Source organism: Helicoverpa armigera, chromosome 29 (genome assembly GCF_030705265.1).
Source record: "Helicoverpa armigera isolate CAAS_96S chromosome 29, ASM3070526v1, whole genome shotgun sequence".
NCBI lineage: Eukaryota > Metazoa > Arthropoda > Insecta > Lepidoptera > Noctuidae > Helicoverpa > Helicoverpa armigera.
This window is the reverse complement of record NC_087148.1, coordinates 5,618,022-5,642,335: the sequence shown is the minus strand read 5'-3', so window position 1 is coordinate 5,642,335 and position 24,314 is coordinate 5,618,022. Positions and strand designations below refer to the sequence as shown.

Genomic DNA, 24,314 nt, shown 5'->3' with positions numbered 1-24,314 from the left:
AGGTGCACTCACTATTCCTTCATTCTCATAGCGCGATGGGACGACAATCCGACTCGAGAGAGAGATCAGACGCAGGACCGACATTAACGTGCTTTCCGATAGACGGGTGAATCAATCACCAACTTCTAGACTGCGGGCTGCTTTGTGAAAGTTTCTAAAACCCCTAAAGCGATTTTGGCCCGAGACCTCGTGCTCAGCAGTTGCTCTTGCGACCACTAGACCAACGAGGCAGTTACCCCAAACTTAACTTCATCATATCTCCTGAGCCTTTTCCCAACTATGTTGGGGTCGGCTTCCAGTCTAACCGGATGCAGCTGAGAACCAGTGTGCCACAAGGAGCGCCTACCTATCTGACCTCCCCAACCCAGTTACCCGAGCAACTCAGTACCCCTTGGTTAGACTGCCTGATTGGAAATGAAATAACAGAACCTACCTATATCTATAGGTAACTGATATCGTCGTAAATGAATCAAGCTGATGATTGATTTCTATATTGTTTACAAAAGGTTAACAGAGGGTTTCATTGATATTTATTCTTCAATTAAACTTGACCTAGGACCTTCTCAGTATCAATTAATGACTAACAAGTTACTTCTAACTACCTCATTGGTGTCATTGAACATCCTTGGCAGTCGTTACGGGTAGTCAGAAGCCAGAAAGACAAGTTAGGTATATCTCTGGCCAGGTAATTGGATTGAGGAGTTAACACGCTATATCTTAACAAGTTCTGATCCAATTTAAAAAAGAAAAAATACGTATCGCTTAATTTTGGACAATCTACAAGACGGACTAAATAGGATAAAAGTTTGCAAAGATTCCAGTCGGTCTCATACCGGCTAAATACTTGATCTTTGTAATGTGCGTTCTACCATGCATCTACATACTGATTTATGAGCCCAAACAACTATGGGCCGACTAAAAGTTTGCAGCGTGCTCTTAGATACTTAAATTAGTGGCTAAAGGTTAGTGGCTCATAGCACACAAGTTCGCAACTTGCTGACGTCGGTTTACAATACCGGTTCACTTTTACGTCGTAATAATACCTACGTAGACATATTTGTATTCAAATAATATCGATTGACAAACTTCAAAATTCCCCAAAAACCGTGGGTTTCGGATTTTTTGTGACCGTTTTGAGTTTCGTAGTATTTCGAAATTAATTGCGTATTTATTTATAAGATTATAAAGTTGTTAGAATATCAAGGGGAATCCCTGTGTTTAGACATAGTTTCACGTGACACATATGTTGGTCTGTTTTTAATAGGAGTTTGTTAGTATATATATAATTTTATGTTGCAAATATGACTATACGGAGTTCCTTAAATATTATAAAGATCAGCCGTTTCTCTGAAACTTAAATTTGGTATCCGAAACCCAAAAATGTTGGGAAGCAAAACCTACCTCCTCGCAAGTGGTTTCACCCACTTCTTAAAGTTACTTCTTCTCGCACCTGGATAAAAATATCTTATTCTGGTACTATGATGTCTTGTATTATAATGCCGACTCAATATGAAAAAAGTACAAAAGCTTTATTATAGATAGTAAAGTTTCATCGAAATCCAGTGGATTTTGCTTTAAAGAGGAATACATAAATATACATACAAACTTTTGTATTTATGAATCGGAGGCGGAGTAGGTAAAACCGCTAGTCAACTAGCTTAAATCTTTATTAAAATCAGAAAATGTAAAGCTTTTTTTTATTCATTAATTCTTTGGTACTACACACACACATACTTTGTCACTCACACTACCAAAGATAGGATAAGTATAAGTATTAAGTCTTCTTCCTCCTGCCCTGTTCCCAATTTTATTTGGGGTTGGTGCAATATGTCATTCTCTTCCATTTTCCCCTGTCACTCGTTATAATGACACTCCCTACCTATTCATGTCATCTTTCAGGCAATCCATCCATCTTTTCTTAGCTCTTCCTCTCCATCCATCTACATTCAAAGGATAAGTATCAAGTATAGTCAGTATTCATGGAAGCTATTGAGTCACTATAGGTACGGAAGTACAGTTGAATCGAATGCACTTTATATTATGTAAAAACAACCTTTTATAATCATACAGTTTTTATATCAAAATAGCCTTTTTATATGAGAATAGTTTTTTCCAAGTTTTAAGTAGATTTTTGACGTGCAAAGTATGATTCAGTCATTTTAAAATTGCAATAAAATTAAAGTGTTGTATTAAAATGTTTTAAAGTGGTATTATTTTTGTATAAGCTAGGTTTTTAAGTTGTTATAATAAAAACCTTGTTAATAATAATTTAAGTGCCTACTGCGTCAATTTTATTTAATTTGTTTTGAGATAAACTGTCAGTATTATGATAGTTTTGATGTCTTTAACAATAGTAGTCTTAATATAATAAAGAGGGAGCATTTGTTTGCTTGGCTCCGAAACTACTGAACCGATTTGAAAAATTCTTTCACTGTTGGAAAGCTACACTCTTCCCGAGTAACATAGGCTATATTTTATCCCAATACGGGCAGTAGTTCCCACGGGACGCGGGTGAAACCACGGAAAAACGGTTAGTTAATTAAGTATAATAAGGAAGAGTTCGATCCTTGACACTCAATACTAGGTTCACGACTATATTATGTAACTCAGCCATTGTGATATTTAAATTAGATTAATGTTAGTCTTTGTAGGACTAGCTATTACCTCGGAGAGCACGTTGTTGTCGGTCCTGCTTGTGATCTCTCTCCAGTGGTGTCGGATTGTCGTCCCATCGCGCTATGAGAGTGCAGGAATAACGAGTGCCCCTGTGTCCAAGCAAATGTGCGTGCACTATAATATGTGACCGACTATGAGCTAGGAGGACATTCCTGTGTATTTCTTCAGACTGTCAAATTCTATTCTATTACTATAGGACAGTGTTTCCCAAAGTGGGCGATAACGCCCCCTTGTGGGCGCTGCAGGTCTCAAGGGGGGCGGTAAGAGACCCAGAAAGAAAATGGGGGCGTTGTGTAGAGGCCTGGTGGGTCATTTGTGATTTTTTTTACTTTCAACAACAACTTGTGAACATCAACTTATATGAACTAAAAGATTGCTCAAACTCGGAAAGTTGGAGAGCCGAAGAAACAAACACATACAGCTGACTATCAATCCAGTCAGGGTTTCTTTTAATTTGTGTTTAATACCGCGTTAAATTTGAGAACTTCTCGAACAAACACTACTTTTATGTCCCAAAACTTAAAAGTTTTCGCGCTCGCTTTGCTCGCGGTTTCTTTACTTAACACTTGATTTTTTTATCACATAGCTACTTTTAATGTCCCATTACTCAAAAAAATGCGCGCTCCCTTCGCTCGCGGCTTCTTCATTTCACAGTTGCCTTTTATTATATATATTTAGGACTTTTAGTGATCCAAAACTCAAACTCACTTTACACTTGTTTTTACTAAAAAAAAAAATTGTCTACCCTAGCAAAAAGGTCGCGTCGTTTTTAAGTCCTAGTCCTTATTAATAAAAAAGTAAATTCTAGTTTCCATATGAACTTTCTTATTTACGGTACTACTTTAAGTCCCAAAATTTTAATACATAGGCGCCAACACCAACAAAGAGTTTTAATTAATTTTTGTTTTGAGTTCTAAAATATAACGAAAATTTTCACGCTCGCTTCGCTCGCGCAATCAGAACCTGTATTCTCGTGTTTTTGCATTCACCAACCAGCAACAACTTATGTACGATTGGGCTACATTTTACGAAATTTCTGCTTTGACTTGTTAACTATAAAAAAAAAATTCGCGCTCGCTTCGCTCGCACATTCGGTAACTACATATGTCTCTGCATGGGTTTGAATTGCAGTTGGAGGGCGCCATAGAAATCTTGCCAGGGGCGCTGGTAGAGTTAAAACCGGCACTGATTACATCAGTGGTTCCCAAACTTATTTTGTCTAATGCCCACTTTGAGAATAAATATTTTTTTAACGCCCCCATTTTTTAGGGTTCCGTACCCTGGTACCCAACGGGTAAAACGGGATCCTATTGTTTTCGCTCCTCTGTCCGTCGATCTGTCACCAGGCGATATCTCATGAACCGTGATAGTTAGAGAGTTGAAATTTTCACAGATGATGTAATCAGTGCCGGTTTTAACTCTACCAGCGCCCCTGGCAAGATTTCTATGGCGCCCTCCAACTGCAATTCAAACCCATGCAGAGACATATGTAGTTACCGAATGTGCGAGCGAAGCGAGCGCGAATTTTTTTTTTATAGTTAACAAGTCAAAGCAGAAATTTCGTAAAATGTAGCCCAATCGTACATAAGTTGTTGCTGGTTGGTGAATGCAAAAACACGAGAACACAGGTTCTGATTGCGCGAGCGAAGCGAGCGTGAAAATTTTCGTTATATTTTAGAACTCAAAACAAAAATTAATTAAAACTCTTTGTTGGTGTTGGCGCCTATGTATTAAAATTTTGGGACTTAAAGTAGTACCGTAAATAAGAAAGTTCATATGGAAACTAGAATTTACTTTTTTATTAATAAGGACTAGGACTTAAAAACGACGCGACCTTTTTGCTAGGGTAGACAATTTTTTTTTTTAGTAAAAACAAGTGTAAAGTGAGTTTGAGTTTTGGATCACTAAAAGTCCTAAATATATATAATAAAAGGCAACTGTGAAATGAAGAAGCCGCGAGCGAAGGGAGCGCGCATTTTTTTGAGTAATGGGACATTAAAAGTAGCTATGTGATAAAAAAATCAAGTGTTAAGTAAAGAAACCGCGAGCAAAGCGAGCGCGAAAACTTTTAAGTTTTGGGACATAAAAGTAGTGTTTGTTCGAGAAGTTCTCAAATTTAACGCGGTATTAAACACAAATTAAAAGAAACCCTGACTGGATTGATAGTCAGCTGTATGTGTTTGTTTCTTCGGCTCTCCAACTTTCCGAGTTTGAGCAATCTTTTAGTTCATATAAGTTGATGTTCACAAGTTGTTGTTGAAAGTAAAAAAAATCACAAATGACCCACCAGGCCTCTACACAACGGTCTCTTACCGCCCCCCTTGAGACCTGCAGCGCCCACAAGGGGGCGTTATCGCCCACTTTGGGAAACACTGGATTACATCATCTGTGAAAATTTCAACTCTCTAACTATCACGGTTCATGAGATATCGCCTGGTGACAGATCGACGGACAGAGGAGCGAAAACAATAGGATCCCGTTTTACCCGTTGGGTACCAGGGTACGGAACCCTAAAAAATGGGGGCGTTAAAAAAATATTTATTCTCAAAGTGGGCATTAGACAAAATAAGTTTGGGAACCACTGCTATAGGAGTTCCATCATCATCTGCCTAGTCTTGTCCCAACTATGTGGGGTCGGCTTCCAGTCTAACCGGATGCAGCTGAGTACCAGTGTGTCACAAGGAGCGACTGCCTATCTAACTTCCTCAACCCAGTTACCCGGGCAATTCAATACCTCTTAGTAAGACTGGTTGTCAGACTTTCTGCGGAGATCTAATACAAATAAAAACAAAAGATGACCGCCATGTTCGAATTATTTGTGTGTATTTTATGTGTCATCATAGCTCTTAAACTAGTGAATCAATTAGGATCAAATTATGGAATAATGCGGTTTCTATAAGGAAGTTTATTAGAGAAACATTTCATTAAGTGATGCAATAATCACGTGGAGGTAGCATACATTTAAATATATTAGGTTTTATGTTTTTATTACTTACTAGCTGCTCCCCGCGGTTTCACCCGCGTCCCGTGGGAACTACTGCCCGTACCGGGATAAAATATAGCCTATGTTACTCGGGAAGAGTGTAGCTTTCCAACAGTGCAAGAATTTTTCAAATCGGTTTAGTAGTTTCGGAGCTTTTAGGGTACAAAGAAACAAATGTTTCCTCTTCATTATATGAGTATAGATTAAAATTATGCAACTTAGGAAAACCAGTATTGTTTTGTAATAGTGAAAAAAACTATCTTGTTTCTCACGGTCAATTATAAGATAATAGTATAAGGCCCAAGTTCACTGATAATATAAACATCAGTTTTCTTAAAACAACTGTTTACTATGAGTTTCAATTTTAACACGCTTATATTAACTTCACTTGTAAATAACTATGTACGTAAGAAAATCTTCGAATCTTAATTTGACCCACTTCCCACAATACAATACATGACTAGCTAAGAAACGTCATTACAAATCCAATATGGCGGCCGCCCCAAGATGGCGGACTGGCTGTTACAAATCAACCCCCATGATATGGGTACCAAATTAAAAGGTTTGCTGTCAGGAATACGAAAAATATATTCACGTGACTTTCATCCAAAAAAGGACTAAATAAAAATGATTGTTTTGTATAAAAAGACTAAAGATTACCTACATAAACGCTCCACACTTTCTTTCATCAAATTAAATGTCCGAATTATTTTGTTATTTTTAAAAGCGTGTTTTTCATTTTAAACAGTTGTTTTAAGAAAACTGACGTTTATGTTATCGGTGAACTCGGCCTACATAACTGATTTTGGTTTTTGAGATAAATGACATTTAACTTTATGACTGGTTTCTACAAAGATGCTCATTTTTTTATTCATTTGCTTCACATCTTGTCATGACGAGTTCCTCAGTGTTTCGGAAGGCGCGTTAAATTGGTGGGTCCCGGCTGTCATTTGAACGTTGAGGGTAGTGAGAAGCCAGAAAATCTGATAGTCTTATCCAGTTATTGGGTTGGCTGGGTAACTGGGTTAAGGAGGTCAGATAGGCAGTCGCTCTGTATAAAATATTGGTTCAAACCTACTCAGCAGTCAGAGGTCCTATTAAACTCAAAGGCAGGTCTGATAGGCAGTCTTTAAGTCACTAGTACCTAGACATTGCCATAAATTCTAGCGACTTGCACTCTACAAACTTTTAGTGGGCCGATAGTTTGTTTGGGCTCATAAATCAGTATGAAGATGAATGGTAGTACGCACATTACAAAGATCAAGTATTTAGCCAGAATGAGTGAGAACTTTGATTGGAACTAAGATTTTAGTTTTTTTTTCTGCAATCATCGGGCTGCAATATCGGACGACTCTTTATATATTTCGTAGGGTACTCATAACTTAACTAAAAAAGTTTAGACATACACAAAGTTATGCGGCAAAAAATTAATAACTAACATTGTAATATTGTATCTAAAACTAAAATGGCGACGATGATATAACGACAAACGGTAAAATTCGGCGGTTTATGATGATGATAGCTTGTATCGTTAAATATTTAATGACGCGCGGCGATGCGGTTACTCTACGCTTAGATCATTTAAACTGCTGGAACTACCAAAAAAGCTGTCTATGTGAAATAAAAATTGTCCCCAAAATCTGTAAAAATATTACGCTGATAAAACTGAAATAACTTTGCTGAAAAATTGCTCAAAATTCAAGAATAACAGTTACTTAAGCCAAAGTTCACGTCAGTTTTTAAACAACTGAGTATTGCGAAAGGAGATTGGGCAAGAATGTATGAAGTTTGGTCCAAATGTCCGCCACGAACGAGACCTATATAATTAAATAGTCCACTTAATTTAGAGCAACTTTTACTAAGAAAGTAAAAAAAAAAACAATGCCAAAAAAAAGTTATAGCCAAAAATGTATTCTTAATTTTCGGTACTTTTTGTATGTTATCATTATTATTTTTTATTTTATTCCACTTCCATTTCCGAACTTTATCTAAAACTAAGATGAGTAAGACACATTTGCATATAATCAACCCAGTTTTGGCCCGATGGATGTACGAATCACTAACCAATTGAGGCACCAGAAGTGCTTGAATATACTCAGCGGTGCCTGGATCTAAGAAAGAAAGTTCGATGTAACTGGTGGTGTCTTCTCTCTAATATGAACCATTCTATTTTGTCAGAAGTCACAGAAAGTACGAAAATCGAACATCACGAAAAGTAATTGAAAAAATGAAATTGATTAAATCTATAAAATGTTTTATTTGATTTTGCTATAACTTTTTTCTGGCATTATATTTTTTTTTACTTTCATAACAAAAAATGTTCTATATTTAACGGGCTATCTAGCCATATAGGTCTCGTTCGTGGTGGACATTTGGACCGGAATCGCCCATTGTCCTTTGAACGTGAAAATTCATGGAAAAAGTTTTTTTTAAAGAAAATTTACGTTTATTGTGACAGTGAACTTTGGCCTTTTAAATCAATCGAACCATTACTTTAGGAATTAGTTTATATTTTACATACTCACGTACTTAAATATTTGTGTAAAGGTCCTATCGAGATTGTTTACCTTTAGTTACCTAAGTGATTTCTTAAATGGAGCAGGTAGACTTTCCAGCAAGTTATATGCTCTTACTATCATCGGACCACCTCATGGCATCATAAATAACTAGTTTTTGCTACAAATCAGAACGAGCGAGATGGAGACAAAAACGTATAGCTTCATCTCTTTTTCTCAACGAAATTATTGTAGGTACCTAATAACTTTGACATGACATGGTTAAACCTTGTACCAGGTCGCTACGCTACATATTCGAGACTAGCCGTTTTACCGCGGTTTCACCCGCGTCCCGTGGGAACTACTGCCCATACCGGGATAAAATATAGCCTATGTTACTCGGGAAGAGTGTAGCTTTCCAAAGGTGAAAGAATTTTTTAAATCGGTTCAGTAGTTTTGGAGCGTTTAAGGATCTAAAAAGCAGTTTAGCTAAAATCTTGTTATGTACCTACTCTAACTTGGTTTTTGACATTCTTTCGTCTAGTCTTTTAGTCTGTCTGTTAGTTATCTAAACAGCCAGATGTATAATACACAAATCTCTAAATTAAGCATCATCATCTCCTGAACCTTTTCCCAACTATGTTGGGGTCGGCTTCCAGTCTAACCGGATGCAGCTGAGTACCAGTATGCCACAAGGAGCGACTGCCTATGGTGTCAGACTTACTGGCTTCTGACTACCCGTAACGACTGCCAAGGATGTTCAATGACAGACGGGACCTACAGTTTGAATTAAGTTACTAAAATAAAAGAATTATGTATGTACATTATAATGTACACATTCTATCTATTTTACTCACATAACATCAACATAACATGATCGCCCTAATGAGATTACTGTTCCTGCGCAGTTGGACAATTACAGTTTATATAAATTAACCTGCAGTTTATATATCTATCTAGAATGTTCCATGACCATGATCAGATGAATACGAAAGTTATGGGGCTTCGTAAGTACCTACTACCAATTGCATTAATACGTGGTATATTTTATAAACAGCATCATCATCATCATCTCCCGAGCCTTTTCCCAACTATGTATGTTGGGGTCGGCTTCCAGTCTAACCGGATGCAGCTGAGTACCAGTGTGCCACAAGTAGCGACTGCCTATCTGACCTCCTCAACCCAGTTACCCGGCCAACCCAATACCCTTTTTGCTAAGACTGGTTGGCAGAGTTTCTAGCTTCCATGAGAAGAAGAAACTTCGAGTAAACAGACCAAACAGAATGACATTGAAATCAAAATGCATTTCTTTGAATGACCCAAATTGAAACCGGCTATCATTTGACATTCAGACAGTAGTATACCAGTTTGATATATCAAGTTGTTACACTGGTTTATATTATTTAGCAAAAATTCTTTCAAATAAAAAAGTTATTTTGCAAATCAGTGAAATAAGAATGAATTTTCAAGTTTTCATCATCATAATCCTGCCCTTTTTTATAACTACGTCAAAAATAATCAAATGACCCCTCCCGCTGTGGGTTAGCAGCGGTGAGGGAGTGTCAGACTCTTACTGACTAAACACCGTCGTGTTCCGTCGTAGGCCGCGTATGTATCAGGGCCGCGGTCACTCGCGCGAACAATCCCGCAGCCCTCCTTTCCTTACTTATTCTTATCACAATTTTCTCCTACCACACAAGTTCCAGTAAGAATTTACATATAGATGTCCGTTTAAGAACCTATTCTTTTTTGTAAGTCGGATTTTTTATTGAGAGCTTATCTCGTACACCTGTGTATGTAGGCCGCCCACGTCCGATGATTGGTGACCGATTTTTTGTAGGAAAAAATGATACGAACTGATGACCATAGTGCAATGCACACATCGTCGTTTGCATTCATTATTGAATGACAGAAAAGGATAAAAACGTTTATTTCAAAGAAAAAATAGCCGAATGCCACATACGCTTCAATCGTAATCGAGTCGGGATTGGATCTCAGTCGAATCGAGTCGAACGTGTATCGTATGTCGCTTAAGTAAAATTAGGAGAATCGGGCCCCAGAACGTCCTACAAAAAGTCGGACGTTAGCATTCAGCCAGTCCGTCAGATCAGACATAATAATTAGGGCAACTACACAATGTGAAAACCTACATACTATAAGGAGGCCTATACACCATACGACTGACCGTGTTCACGCATTGGCCCGGTCACGGCTCGTCCTTGCCGCGCGATCAATGACTCTTGTCTTAGAGCATTGAACCAACTGAAACCGCCTTAAGCAGCGAAAAAGTCTGCAAACTATACCAATATAATAGAGAGGAAACTTTTTGTTTGTTTATACCCAGAAGGCTCCGAAACTACATAATTCACTTTATTTTATCCCGATATGGGCAGTATCGTTCATACGGGACGCGGGTGGAACTGCTGGAAAACGGCTAGTCTAAGATGAAGGCACGCCAATTTCATTTCCAATTGTTGAAATGCTCAAAGCCACATTCGCGCTTGACATACGTCTCTATGTTACGAATGTACATATAACTATTTTTTGTATACCAACCTCGCAAATTATTTTTTATCACAGGTAAGCTATAGTTTAGTTATAGCTAGCTATAATATTATAATACTAGCTTTCGCCCGCGGTTTCACCCGCGTCCCGTAGCCGGATGGTGACAAAAACTACTACTAAAACCTTCTCCCGGGTCTAAGTTACCTCCCCTCTAATTTTCAGCCAAATCGGTCAAGCCGTTTTCATGTTATGTCGTGACAACGGAAAACGGGTTTCATTTTTATATATAAGATTAGTATACCTAGACAAAATTAAGTAAGAGGTTACTGTATGAAAATACCTGCCTGCCTGCTTACCTATTCTATCTATCTATGTGTAAAAATTATAAAGCTAATTACGGTAATATTCTAGCTCAAAAATATTCTTTATAAACATTAATTTTATAAACAAAAAATACAAAATTTGTTTGCGTGACGAAACTGGAACCTCGGCCGATACACTTGCAATCCTTGTCTAATTACTTATTATAATATTATATTATAACATTTTTATATGGGCGACATTGTTCTTTCTTCACAACATGTGTTGTGTCTGAATAACTTAAAAAAGTCATGCATATTGTGTTGCATTTAATGCACATACGTTTATTCAACCGCGTGCGAAGTTCTGACAAATGGGTACCTGAATATATGGAAATTGACCATCATCCTCCGAGCCTTTTCCCAACTATGTTGGGGTCGGCTTCCAGTCTAACCGGATTCAGCTGTGTACCAGTGCTTTACAAAAAGCGACTGCCTATCTGACCTCTTCAACCCAGTTACCCGGGCAACCCGATACCCCTTGGTTAGAAGTAACAAAAATAAAATAATGATGAACATAATAATGTACACATTCTATCTATTTTACTCACATAACATCAACATAACATGATCGCCCTGATCGGTCAGATAGGCTCTGACCTAATCAACCCAGTTACCCGGGCAACCCGATACCCCTTGGTTAGACTGGTGTCAGATATTTGGAAATTAACCAATTAACTCTACTATTAGATGTAAGTAGCCTAAGTAGTCTTATTACGGTAAAATTCCACCAAAATTGTTCGCCCACAATTTTTAGAGAGCAAAAATATGCTAGCGTGCGTGTGTTCGCGCGCAATGTGTTACTGTTTGCTTCAGCGAGTACACCACAAGATACATGCGGTGTGCCTTAAATGTCCGTCACATACAGTATCTACTAACAATTTCAATTATAATAAAGGCAAAATATATTACTTATGTACCATGATATTTCTATGGTAATGGCCCAGTGCTAAGGTGCTTGTAAATGGTCTGATTGGAATAAATGCCTTCTAAGTACCTTTTCATGTACCTACTCCTAAAACATGTGTTACTATAAAGAATCAAAGCACGCATTTTGCCCGTGACAATAAATTGTGAACTGGTTGTGGAACTACTATAGTTTATTTACTTGTGGATTTCAATAACTTATCTATCTGTTAATTTGCTCAATATCAATCAAAAATCTTTGATTCAGTTGATTAGATATAGGCTGAAAAACAGCACTTCGAATATTAGAATTACATGAGACAGCCCCCAAAACGCCCACCCTTCACCACTTCCTATGTGTTTTTGCTGGGAAGAAGAAGTGGCGCAACAAACTCCCCAGCAACACATGTCTGTCTGTCTGCGGGATTGTTCGCGCGAGTTACCGCGGCCCTGGTACATAAAAGGCCTACGACGGAACACGACGGTTTTTAGTCAGTAAGAGTCTGACACTCCCTCACCGCTGCTAACCCACAGCGGGAGGGGTCATTTGATGATTTTTGACGTCGTTAAAAGAACCATATTAGTAATGACAAATTTCTATCTCAAGGAAGCAAAACAACATAATATATGAGATCTTTATAATCTTTGAAAATGCATAATGGTTTAGTAATAATAAAATACTTTGTATGAGGTCTCAATGACATTAATTAAAACGCATTTACATAAAAGTGTAAATTGTTTACGAGTCTCCACGTGTGTGTAATAATATTTATACTTGTCTGATTAATGGGTTTGAATGTTATGATCAGCTGTAGACGGACAAACAAACAAACACATTGTTGCACTAATTATCGTAATAAAGAACACACTGCTCACTTAGCAGTCGGCCGACAGTTGACCGGGGGCCCGATTCTCCTAATTTTACTTAAGCGACAAACAATTCACATACGATTTAAGCGTATGTGGCATTCCGCAATTTTTTCTTTGAAATAAACATTTTTATCCTTTTCTGTCATTCAATAATGCATCATTTTGTCTGCAAATGATTTACGATTGCAATATGACTGTAGAGCAAACTACCACATAGACCAAAATCACCAAAATAGAAGACCAATCGCAAACCAATCGAATATCATTGGAATACGATTGATATAAATTATAAATTTAAAAAAACCCCCGACCCAAAAAAAGTACGCAATAATTATGACAAAAGGTTAAAAACGCTAAACCCTATAAAAAGCAAAAAATAACTTTTAACACTACGTAAACTAAATTTTGTCGTGTCGGGGGACCGCTCTAATTCATTACTTTCGATACGTGTTTTTTTTTAAACGAATGTTGTAATTAGGTAGGTATCATTTGATTTATGTAAGTATTTATGAAGGTAAAAAGCGGTCCCCCGACACGCCAAAATTTAGTTAACGTAGTGTTAAAAGTTATTTTTTGCTTTTTATAGGGTTTAGCGTTTTTAACCTTTTGTCATAATTATTGCGTACTTTTTTTGGGTCGGGAGTTTTTTTAAATTTATAATTTAATTTTATTTCATGCTTTTTAAAGGAGCTCCTTAATTTTTCCTTCTTTCATTTAATTTATTTTAAGATGGGGTAGCTATATATATGCGATCTCGGCCAAAGGAAGCTGTTTAATAATCCTCATGACAAACTGGCTCTGGGAGAATTGCACAGATTGAGAAACAATAAAGACCTTTGGACATTCTAGATTTTCAGCAAAAATATAAATCGGTTTAGCCGTTTCATTCCGGTATTCCAGGGTTTCATCCGCCACATCCCATTTCCAGCATCAGGTTCTCGTCAATCAGAAACATGAAGAGAACTCGTCAAGACAAATTCAACGAGCCCAAACTCGATGGGTTTACTAAAAGGCAGTTCAGGGTTACGTCTCCTACCTTCGTGCCCTAACAGCAGACCAGCTCAGTGGTTCCAAAAGACATTAGTGTTTCAAATTTCAGATCCCACATATACTTGCAAGTAAACTGAGCGTGTAACATTCCTATCCCATCTAGCAAACGAGCTGATGACCTTGAAGACCTGAACCGATTTCCACCAAACATAGCTAAGAACACTCCCGACTGACATACCTTTTAAACAAAAAAAACCGCATTACAATCGGATCATCCGTTTGGGAGCTACGATGCCACATACACACACACACACACACACACACACACACATACACACACAGACACGTCAAACTTATAACACCCCGTCGTTTTTGCGTCGGGGGTTAATTATATTAGGAGCAGAATGCCCGATATGGTTAAAACTGCTATGGCGATTTCTATTCAATTTTGACATTATTAACTTAGGAGAATCGGGCCCCCGATAGTGTAACACGGGAACAGGTTCGTACAGGTTCACCGCCGGCGCCATCAAGGTTACCTTATCGCACCACGCGAAACAAGTTGCCAGCTCGCTTTACGCATGACGGCTCCGTGTAGCATCTGCCTATCTCTCTCTCATTTATGTATTACGTATCTTGTCGCACTCTTCTACGCCCGCATCAAGGCCGGCGGCCGCTCGGTCTGCGCCACCGCCGCCGCCGGGCCGCGAGCGCAAGTTTAGTCGAGTAACCGAAAGAGTCACGAACGGTACAGACGCTAGTCTGTTGCTTTTCCGTTTAATTTTGTATTTGTCCATAATTATTTCTTTTGTTATAAAGTAACACCTAAATTGGTCACAGTTTTGTAATTAAGTGCTTTTAAAACGAAAATACAGTGATTACGATACTTACAATCAACAATTAGTTTTATTTACTCACGCTAAAAATGGCTGCCCAACGTCTGGCCGAACGTAATTAGGTACTTAGGATTTGTGTTGGACCTAGATGAACCTAGAAGTGAAGTGTACCGTTGTAGGTATTAGGCTTTATTTCGCGAGAGTGCGTGCCGAATTCTCACTCTAGTGTTTTATATTACCTAGGATACCTAACGCCTAAGACTGTTGCTGTTCGTAAGACTTTATTTAGTATTAGTGCTGAGTTTAGGTCTTGTAAACTGTGTAAATACATTTGTGTGGACCTAATAAGTGTTTTTAAATCCTTGTAACTTTTTAACGTTAGTTTGTTGTTGACTGTAAGTTATTGTAAATATAGTTTAGGACATTATAGACATTGTTTTGTGTATAGACTATTGACTGTGTTTCGTTTTATAACTGTGACCTGTGTTTTGTGACATTTACGTGACTCTTATTGACGAGTGAGCATATCGGTAGTTCGGTTGGTGTCTTGTGTGGTAGCCGTTTTGTTCAACCCGTGTTGGTTGTGCGGTACCACATCGACGGCGCCCGCGGTTGGGTTGCTGTCGAGATACCGACGCTGGAGCGCTGCGGCTGCGCTGCATTGTGACTGCGCGCACCTTAGACCTCGCGCTGCCACCGCTGCCGTAAAGGGAAGTAAACCTTTTATTTGTGCCTTTTATTACCGTCGGACTCAGGACTATTTAGTGTTGTAATTGTGTTTGGACATTATTTTTATTATTGTGGACTTATAGTTTTTATCACAATAAGTAATTACTTTTATGGACACGTTGTAGTAGTGCGTTTTGTTAAAGACTTTTGATTATTATGTTTTATTGACTTTTGAACATTATTTATTCATTGTGTGTACTATAGTCGGACCGTGATAGTGCATTTTAGACTATATTATATCGTGTTGCGTGTAAGCTTAATTTCGTAAAAATGGTGCTAACGAGATCTCGCGCGAATAGTCCCGGACAGCGTTCTGACTCGGCGCCTGCTGGCGCTGACGCTGCTCAGAGTGGCCATGTGACGCCACCTGCGACTCAACAGCCTGTGTCACCCTCGGTGCATGAGGCACCCACACAGCTGTTCTCGCCGTCGTCTACGTCTACAATCACCATGACGGATTTTCATCTACAACAGTTGATAGCTGCGCTGCGAGTTCCGACCCCGCCCGCTACTGCAAACGCTATGGGAGTTCACAACAATAATGCTAACTTCGCAAAATGCACTGCTCGCTTCGACGGAGCTCAGAACTCCGACGTTGTTGCGTTCATTGACGCAATTGAAATATATAAAGAATGTGTCACCATCGAGGACAACATTGCGTTACGAGGCCTTCCCATGCTTCTCACCGGGTTGGCTGGCACATGGTGGCAGGGCGTCAAGCATTCTGTGACGTCCTGGACAGAAGCAGTTAATATTTTACGTCAGACATTTGGGCCCCGTCTTCCGCCTCATAGGATTTATAGAGAATTGTTCCGAGTGGAACAGTATAATGAGAAGACAGACGTATTCGTCTGCAAAGCAAGAGCTCTGATAGCTCAGCTGCCAGCTAATACGCTTCCAGAGAACCCTGTCCAATTGGACATGGTCTATGGCCTACTGCATCGGCGAATAAGAGAGAAGGTCTCCAGGCAATCTTTCTCCTCTTTTTCAGAATTACTAGAAAAAGCGCGCGCAGTAGAGGATCTCCTGGAGGAGGGCCATAAGACCACCACTCAAGGGCGACCCGTGGTAATACCTGCTCCAACTGCACCCAAGTCAGTTGAGACAACTCGCTCACCTCCGATGTCGTCTTCAACACCTACAAGTTCGAGTTCCTCAGACAACACTACTACGAAGCATAGACCTCGTTGTGGGTACTGTAAAAAGTTTGGCCACGACAAGGAGTCGTGTAAGAAAATTCAGATGAAGAACTCAACCCCACCAGGGCCTAGAGTAGAGACTGGACCTAAGCAGGCAGCGCCTGTTGTATGTTTTGGCTGTGGGGCTCCGGGCGTCATCAGGTCGAATTGTGGGACCTGCAAGAGAGGAGATGATTCATCGACGACAACACCGTTCCAGTCGATTTCTGCAGTGGGCACTGCGCCGATTGATGCGCGTGCGCGGCCCATAGTCGACGTCAAGATTTGTGGTTGTAGTGGTCGTGTTATAGTAGACACTGGTGCTCAATTGTCTATAGCTAGTGATAGCTTAAGAAAGGTTTTAGTAGCTAAAAATGTTAATTTAGTTAACACTTCTTTAGATTGTAAGTTAGCTAATGGCTCTGTTTGTAAGAAAAGGTGGAAACTGTATCTGTCGATGTAGAGCTGCAAGGAGTCGTCATACGGACGATGTTTGTAGTTTTACCTGGTGCCACTGACTCTCTCTTAGGCATGAATTTCATCCGAGACGCTGGGATGGTACTTGACTTTTGCCGGAATAGGTTTTCTTTAGGTCATAGGTACTTCCCGTTGGACTTCGAGAAAGGCGTTTCTCCTGTAACTTATTCTTTGTAGCCCTTCGTGAGGAGGAGAGAACTAAGTTATCTGCGTCGAGAAAGAAGTCCTTTCGTCTTCAGCGACGAGAAACAGCTTCACACAAGGGGGAGCGCCAACGGCTGTGGCGCTGCATCACATCGACAACGGGGGCAGAGCGCCAAGGGCAGTCCCCTCGTACAGGTTAATTCCACAGAACACAAGAATTGTTCGTGCAGAGCATCGTACCAGCATCGAACCGGGGAAGAAGAACGGCGTCGCCGGGTCTTTGGTTCCTGTGCTGCCTGTTCCGAAAATAGAGGGATCACGTGATTTTTTACCTGTTTTTGCGGACACATCTCATCGTACGTCAGATGTACTTCGTGAGGAGCAGCACGATATTCAGGAAACCACCCACTCCCCAGGTCAAGTAAGGAAACGTACTCCGCGTCGCTTAGGCCCATTTAAGGTTAGCCGAGTATTTTCTCCTACTAACTGTGAGATAGTACACGGCCCGGTTCGAGGTAAGGGAAGGTACCATACCGGCCTATTGACTCCATACGTAGGGGAGTCCGAATTGGTCGTCTCCAAGGCAAGGGGTAGGCCTAAGTCACAACCGGGTCGGTCTAGTGACTTAGAGGGGGAGGATGTAACACGGGAACAGGTTCGTACAGGTTCACCGCCGGCGCCATCAAGGTTACCTTATCGCACCACGCGAAACAAGTTGCCAGCTCGCTTTACGCATGACGGCTCCGTGTAGCATCTGCCTATCTCTCTCTCATTTATGTATTACGTATCTTGTCGCACTCTTCTACGCCCGCATCAAGGCCGGCGGCCGCTCGGTCTGCGCCACCGCCGCCGCCGGGCCGCGAGCGCAAGTTTAGTCGAGTAACCGAAAGAGTCACGAACGGTACAGACGCTAGTCTGTTGCTTTTCCGTTTAATTTTGTATTTGTCCATAATTATTTCTTTTGTTATAAAGTAACACCTAAATTGGTCACAGTTTTGTAATTAAGTGCTTTTAAAACGAAAATACAGTGATTACGATACTTACAATCAACAATTAGTTTTATTTACTCACGCTAAAATAGTTGGCAACTCAATTCCAATCAAAGTTTTCATAAGTCTGACACCGGCTAAATACCTGATCTTTGTAATGTGCGTACTACCATTCATCTTATACATTCATCATTCATCATGTTAAATGAGTCCAAACAAACTATGGGCTGACTAAAACTTTGTAGTGTGCGAAAGGCTTAAAAATTTTGAAACTAAACCAATTTGAAAAATTTCACTGTTGGAAAGCTACACTCTTCCCGAGTAACATAGGCTATATTTTATCCCGGTACGAGCAGTAGTAGTACGAGTGTAACAGCGGGAAAACACCTAGTTATTTATAATAATTTAATGTTTTTATGGCGTCTAGTTTATAACCAAACAAGTATTTAATAATAGGATATTATATATGTTACTTATGACAATGTTGCATAATTTAAATACAGTGATTATCCCGAATGATTCGATAAATCTTTGTTTTATTAATGCTGTAATCTATTTGTCAATAGTTTATGTCACTCCACGAGTTTGCAATAAAACGAAGTTCATACATACTTACATATAAGTCATCATCTGCCTCACCTTTTCCCAACTATGTTGGGGTCGGCTTCCAGTCTAAGCAGATGCAGCTGAGTACCAGTGTGCCACAAGGAGCGACTGTCTATCTGATCTCCTCAACGCAGTTCCCGGACCCCCCTTGGTAGGGTATCAGGTTGACTGGTTGTTACACTTTCTGGCTTCTGACTACCCGTAACGACTGCCAAAGATGTTCAAATGACAGCCGGGACCCACCAATTTATCGTGCCTTCCGAAACACGGTGGAACTCGTCATGATAGGGCGATCCGTGTGGAACTTAACATCGAGAGGAAATATATGTATATGACCTGAATAATAATCTAAAGTCCATTATATCAAGCCTTACCTACTATGTAAATAATAATAGTGTATTTTGCGGGAATAACCGAAGTACCAAGCTAGTTATAATTCTGCCTATTGTAAGAACTGTGAATGTAAATCATTTTGGAATACAAATTGATGGGGTAAAAGGAAGTAGTTAGAAGGAAAACCCGCAAGAGATTCATAACATGAATTTTAAGCTTTTTCGTATCTCGCGGTTTCATCCATGTCCCGTGGGAATTACTCCTCGCATCCGTGTTTTTGGGTGACCATCTTGTCATAACGAATTCCTATAGTATTTGGGAAGGCACGTTAGATTGGTGTGTCCCGACTGTCATTTGAACATCTTTGGCAGTCGTTACGGGTAGTCAGAAGCCAGACAGTCTGACCACCAATCTTACCAAGGATTATTAGGTTACCCAACTGGGTTATGAAGATCAGACAGGCAGTCGCTTCTCGTGAAACACTAGTCCTCAGCTGCACGCGTTTAGACTGGAAGCCGACACCAACATAGTTGCCAAAGGCTAGACAGATGATGAATATTGCGAGCCCAACATGCACAGGTTATAAAAGGCTACGCATTTGATGGCAGATGATAAATAGGATATGAGGCATCTAGAATAACAGATGAGGAGGAAGGAAGGAAAACCAACAACAGTGTAAGGGTGAATTACCTCTGTCTGATGTAGTTAAAGGCCCCAGTACACGTTGGCCTGTGTTGGGCCAAGCAGTGCAATGCACAAATGTAGGCCACGATCAAATGGTGTTTACACATTGGCGCATGGCTCATTGCTGCCTGGCAAACCACTTGCGATGGACGTCGAGGTAGTTACGGCTGCGCCTGTTTATTTGTACAATACAATATATATTTATAGTATACTACACTACTATATATATTTATATTACACCACACTACTATATTTACTACTATATTTATTTTTACACGCAACACAAAAGTGTACTATCCTCAGCGGTCAGTGACGAACTAAACATTGGCCGAATGTGTAAACACCACACGCCAAGCTGGGCCAAGTTTCCTTTGATGTGTGCCCAAAAAACCGACAACTCGCCGAATGCGCGCCAACCTTGACAAATGTCCGCCAACCTGCACCAATACCCCGTGTACACATTGGTGATGGCGTGTATTGGCCGCACTTGGGCCAACGTGTACTGGGGCCTTAACATCTGCGGATGCACAGTTAGAGAACTTTCCTTTTTGATGACCTTATTGGGATTTTGATTGACTCAACAATTAATCAGACACAAGGGAGGAGAGGTACGTCACAAACAGGCATTACGGGACAAGTCTTACTTAAGGGGTATTAGCACAGATCCTTAATAGTTACTTTAAGTTGTCCAGTATAAGTAGTGGGTTGAGGAAATCACATAGGTAGTCGCTCCTTGTGGCACACTGGTACTCAACTGCATCCAGTTAGACTGGAAGCCGACCCCAATAGTTGGGAAAAGGCTCGGGAGATGATAAATAGGATAGATTTTCTTGAAGGCACCAAGACTTTATAGTTTGCAGGACTTACACCTTAGGAACGAAAACCTATGACAGTGTAAGGTTGAATTACCTAAGTCTAACGTTCTTTGAGAGTAGTTTCGATAGGCCGTCGCTCCTTGTGGCATACTGGTACTCAGCTGCATCCTTTTAGACTGGAAGCCGACACCAACATAGTTGGGAAAGGGACAGATGATGAATAGGATATGAGACTATCCTGTCCACTGGTTGCAGGACTTATAAATGAGGAAGGAAAACCTAAGATTATAAGCGAAGTAACTATTAAGGTAATCTGTGGTATAAGGGTGAATTACCTCTGTCTGACGTATTAAACATCTGCGGATGCACTCACGCGCAGATTAAACTTTCCTTTTTGATGACGTTGATGGGATTTTGCTTGACTCAGTGGATGTTGACCTGGGTCAGTTGGTTTCTTTGCGGTAGGATGCACTTTACCTGATTAATCATCTTGTTTTTTGTTGATTGATAAAAAAAACAGGATTGTTCCAGAGTACCCTAAAAATATGTATACCTACATATAACTTAAATAAACTATCCCGTGCTATTCCTATCCAAGTTTTTACGTAAGTTAATTTTTTATCGTCAAACTCTAATGAAGATGAACGCATGAAATATCCCAAATGTTGATATTTCGGTACCAACCATAATCAAATTATCAGTTTTCTTGATCTATATAGTGTTCAAAAGCTTAGTATGTGTGTTATGTTGGCTAAGACTTGTTTTATTAAAAAAATTATCAAATTGGCTGCAGCGTGAGGGACAGACTCGTACTGACTAAAACCCACCATGTTCCTTCTTAAGCCCTTATGTACCAGGGCAGTGGTAACTCTTTCTTGTCCCTGGTAAGCCTGTCTAACAGAGGAACGAGTACCTCTCTAACTTATCCCTTAATATAGGGAAATGTTAAGAAGTAGGCACGAATAGATTAAGTCCATAACGGTCATTGACCTGCACTTATAAAGCTCTTGATATGACAAACAGATAACAAAAGACAGTTGCCTACTTCTATACTTGTTCAAGCCGGGAGAAGTCCCGAGCCTATGCAGTAGCTAGGTATACATGTATGTCTTTAGGTAAGTTCTGGTAAAACCTGATTCATATCAGTAGGTACTCTAGGTTTTCCTGTTGCCTATCTTGTGACAACTAAATGTGCATTATTTAGATTTAGTATGATGGTTTCAACATAAATTATTATCCTCAGTCTAGGTACTGGTTAGGGAAAGCACCTGAATTGATTAATTGTCGGTCTTAATATTCTATTTATTTGTTGATAGACTATTGAAAACGAACGTAAGGCTAGTGGATAAAGCATATCCCTCAAGTATGAAAGGGTGGGTTCGATTCCATCAGGCAAGTACCAATGCAACTTTTCTAGGAACTTTCTAAGTCTATCTTGGACACCAATTATGGCTGATAAAAAGGTGAAGGAAAACATCTCGAGGAAACCTGGACTATAAAGTCTGAGATCAGCAACCCGCATTGAGCAAGCGTGGTGATTAACGCTCAATCCTTCTCCGTGTGAGAGGAGGCCGCAGCCCAGCAGTGGGACGATACAAAGGCTGATGATGATGATTTGGTTTTTAGAGTTCTTTTAAGCCGTCAAGAGTAAATATGTAAATTATTGTCAACCACAGTTTCACAATGATCTCAAGAACCACCATTAAGGTGTCCTATTCATATCACGTAGCATAAAGAATAGTTTATATATTTATTTATAGTTTAGTTTCCCACACACGCCTGCCCTAACAGTCAGTGCGCATATTATGTTAATTTGACATAATATGGTAATGTAACATGTGTTCAATGACCACAGGGACTGTGTACTTGACCAAGGATGACTTAAAAGTCAATCATTAAGAATGCCAGCATACAGCAACCTTTTAGTTGACCGATAGGTGGTTTGGGTTCATAAATCAGTATGAAGATAGTGCTCCTGATCCTTCAATAACAGACATACATGTATTGCTGTCTTTTGGACTCTTTCATTGTATTGGGGAGTTTGTTGCGCTATTTATTCCCAGCAATTAAAAAAAAGTCGTGGTGGCCTAGTGGGCAAAGAACCAACCTCGTGAGTATGAGGGCGCGGGTTCGAATCCAGGTCAGGCAAGTACCAATGCAACTTTTCTAAGTTTGTATGTACTTTCTAAGTATATCTTAGACACTAATGGCTGATAAAAAGGTGAAGGAAAACATCTTGAGGAAACCTGGGCTATATAGTCTGAAATCACCAACCCGCATTGAGCAAGCGTGGTGATTAATGCTCAATCCTTCTCCGTGTGAGAGGAGGCCTGTGCCCAGCAGTGGGACGATAAATAGGCTGTAACTAATTAACATATAGGAAGTAAAGGGTGGGTTTTGGGGGCTGTATCATGTAATTTTGACGTTAGAAAACTGCTGTTTTTCAGCCTACTTTAAATAAATACTTTTGATTTTGATTTGATTTAAAAAATAATCTGATAATGTTACCAAGGGTTGAAGAGTTGCCTAAGTGTTGAAGAGGTCAGATAGGCAGTCGCTAATTGGAAGACCCCAAAATTAACAGGAAAATGGCTAGGCAGATAGACATCATACATAACCTTCAGATGAAGGGAAACTGGATGCTCAGCAGTTGTACTTAAGAACATCAAGCTACTCCAATCTGTAAAACCCAATCAACATTGAACTTTATCCTTCAAAGATAAAGTTGAAAATCTATCAAAGAACATAGTCAATGAGCAATATGACATATTAACGTGCAATTAACATCTACCTGATGACAGGGTTTGGCGCTAAATCTATAATTATTTTGCGGAACAATGACGTCATCGATGCTCGCTTGTTTTACGGGATTTACTGAGAATTATGGGAAAAACACAATGACATTTAATGAGAAAAACAAATCAGTGTTAGGCTCAAGTTCACTGACAATTTTGAACGTCAGACTTCTTTACTTTGAAACATGAACTTGAAAATTCATAGAAAACAATTATTATAATAAAACATAGTACATAAAACATAATTCATAGTAGACCCCTGCCGTTGTGTTTGCAGCATGAGATAGTTTTAGACTCTTACTGACTAAAACCCACCATGTTCCTTCTGAAGCCCTTTATGTATCAGGGCCGCGGTAACGATAAAAATTTGTGTGATGAGCATACTTGTTGGCTGTTGTCTGGGTGTTATAATATGTATTTAGAAACACCCATAACACAAATAAAAAAATGCGCCCTGACAGGGTTATGTATACCTAGGATAAGGATGCATTTCTGTAACTGTATACATTTTGCAAATAATAAATAATATACCTTGGGGCTAACCGACCGTGTGTGAAAGGTGTCCCGATTATATTGCATCCAGGGCCATTTTCATACAACAGACTCACAATGTCTTGTCATCTTGACAGTTATTCCCATGAGTGCAAAATCAACATGTCCTTACCCGAGGCCAGTCCTGTCCCTATTTAATCCGTATTGTCTGATTAGCCTGTCCTTACTTGAGTCCAAAGTCTGTTCCTATTGTGTGGACTCTCTCACAGCCTTGTCTGTGGTCGCCTTTGCTTGGTCAATGTTGAGCCAAAATTCGCGGAATCTATCGCTGAGAACAATTAATTAAGGTCAGATAATAAATCTATAGGTATCATTGAAATTATGAGCAAGTTTATCCTAAGTATGACTAACTGCGGATTTCTTTCATCCGTTGTTTTGCTATTAGACATTAA

The 24,314-nt window shown here is 39.6% G+C and overlaps 2 protein-coding genes across 2 annotated transcripts in view; both read left to right on the top strand.

The window, feature by feature from the left end:
* LOC110377844 (multidrug resistance protein homolog 49) overlaps nucleotides 1-24,314 on the top strand; it is a 56,701-nt gene that overhangs the window by 11,603 nt on the left and 20,784 nt on the right. The window lies entirely within an intron of this gene.
* LOC126056718 (activity-regulated cytoskeleton associated protein 1-like) lies at nucleotides 14,274-17,171 on the top strand. Its single transcript, XM_049850488.2, has 2 exons — nucleotides 14,274-14,970; nucleotides 15,003-17,171. The coding sequence occupies exon 2, from the start codon at nucleotides 15,620-15,622 to the stop codon at nucleotides 16,988-16,990; it is 1,371 nt and encodes a 456-aa protein (XP_049706445.2). The 5' UTR covers nucleotides 14,274-14,970; nucleotides 15,003-15,619; the 3' UTR covers nucleotides 16,991-17,171.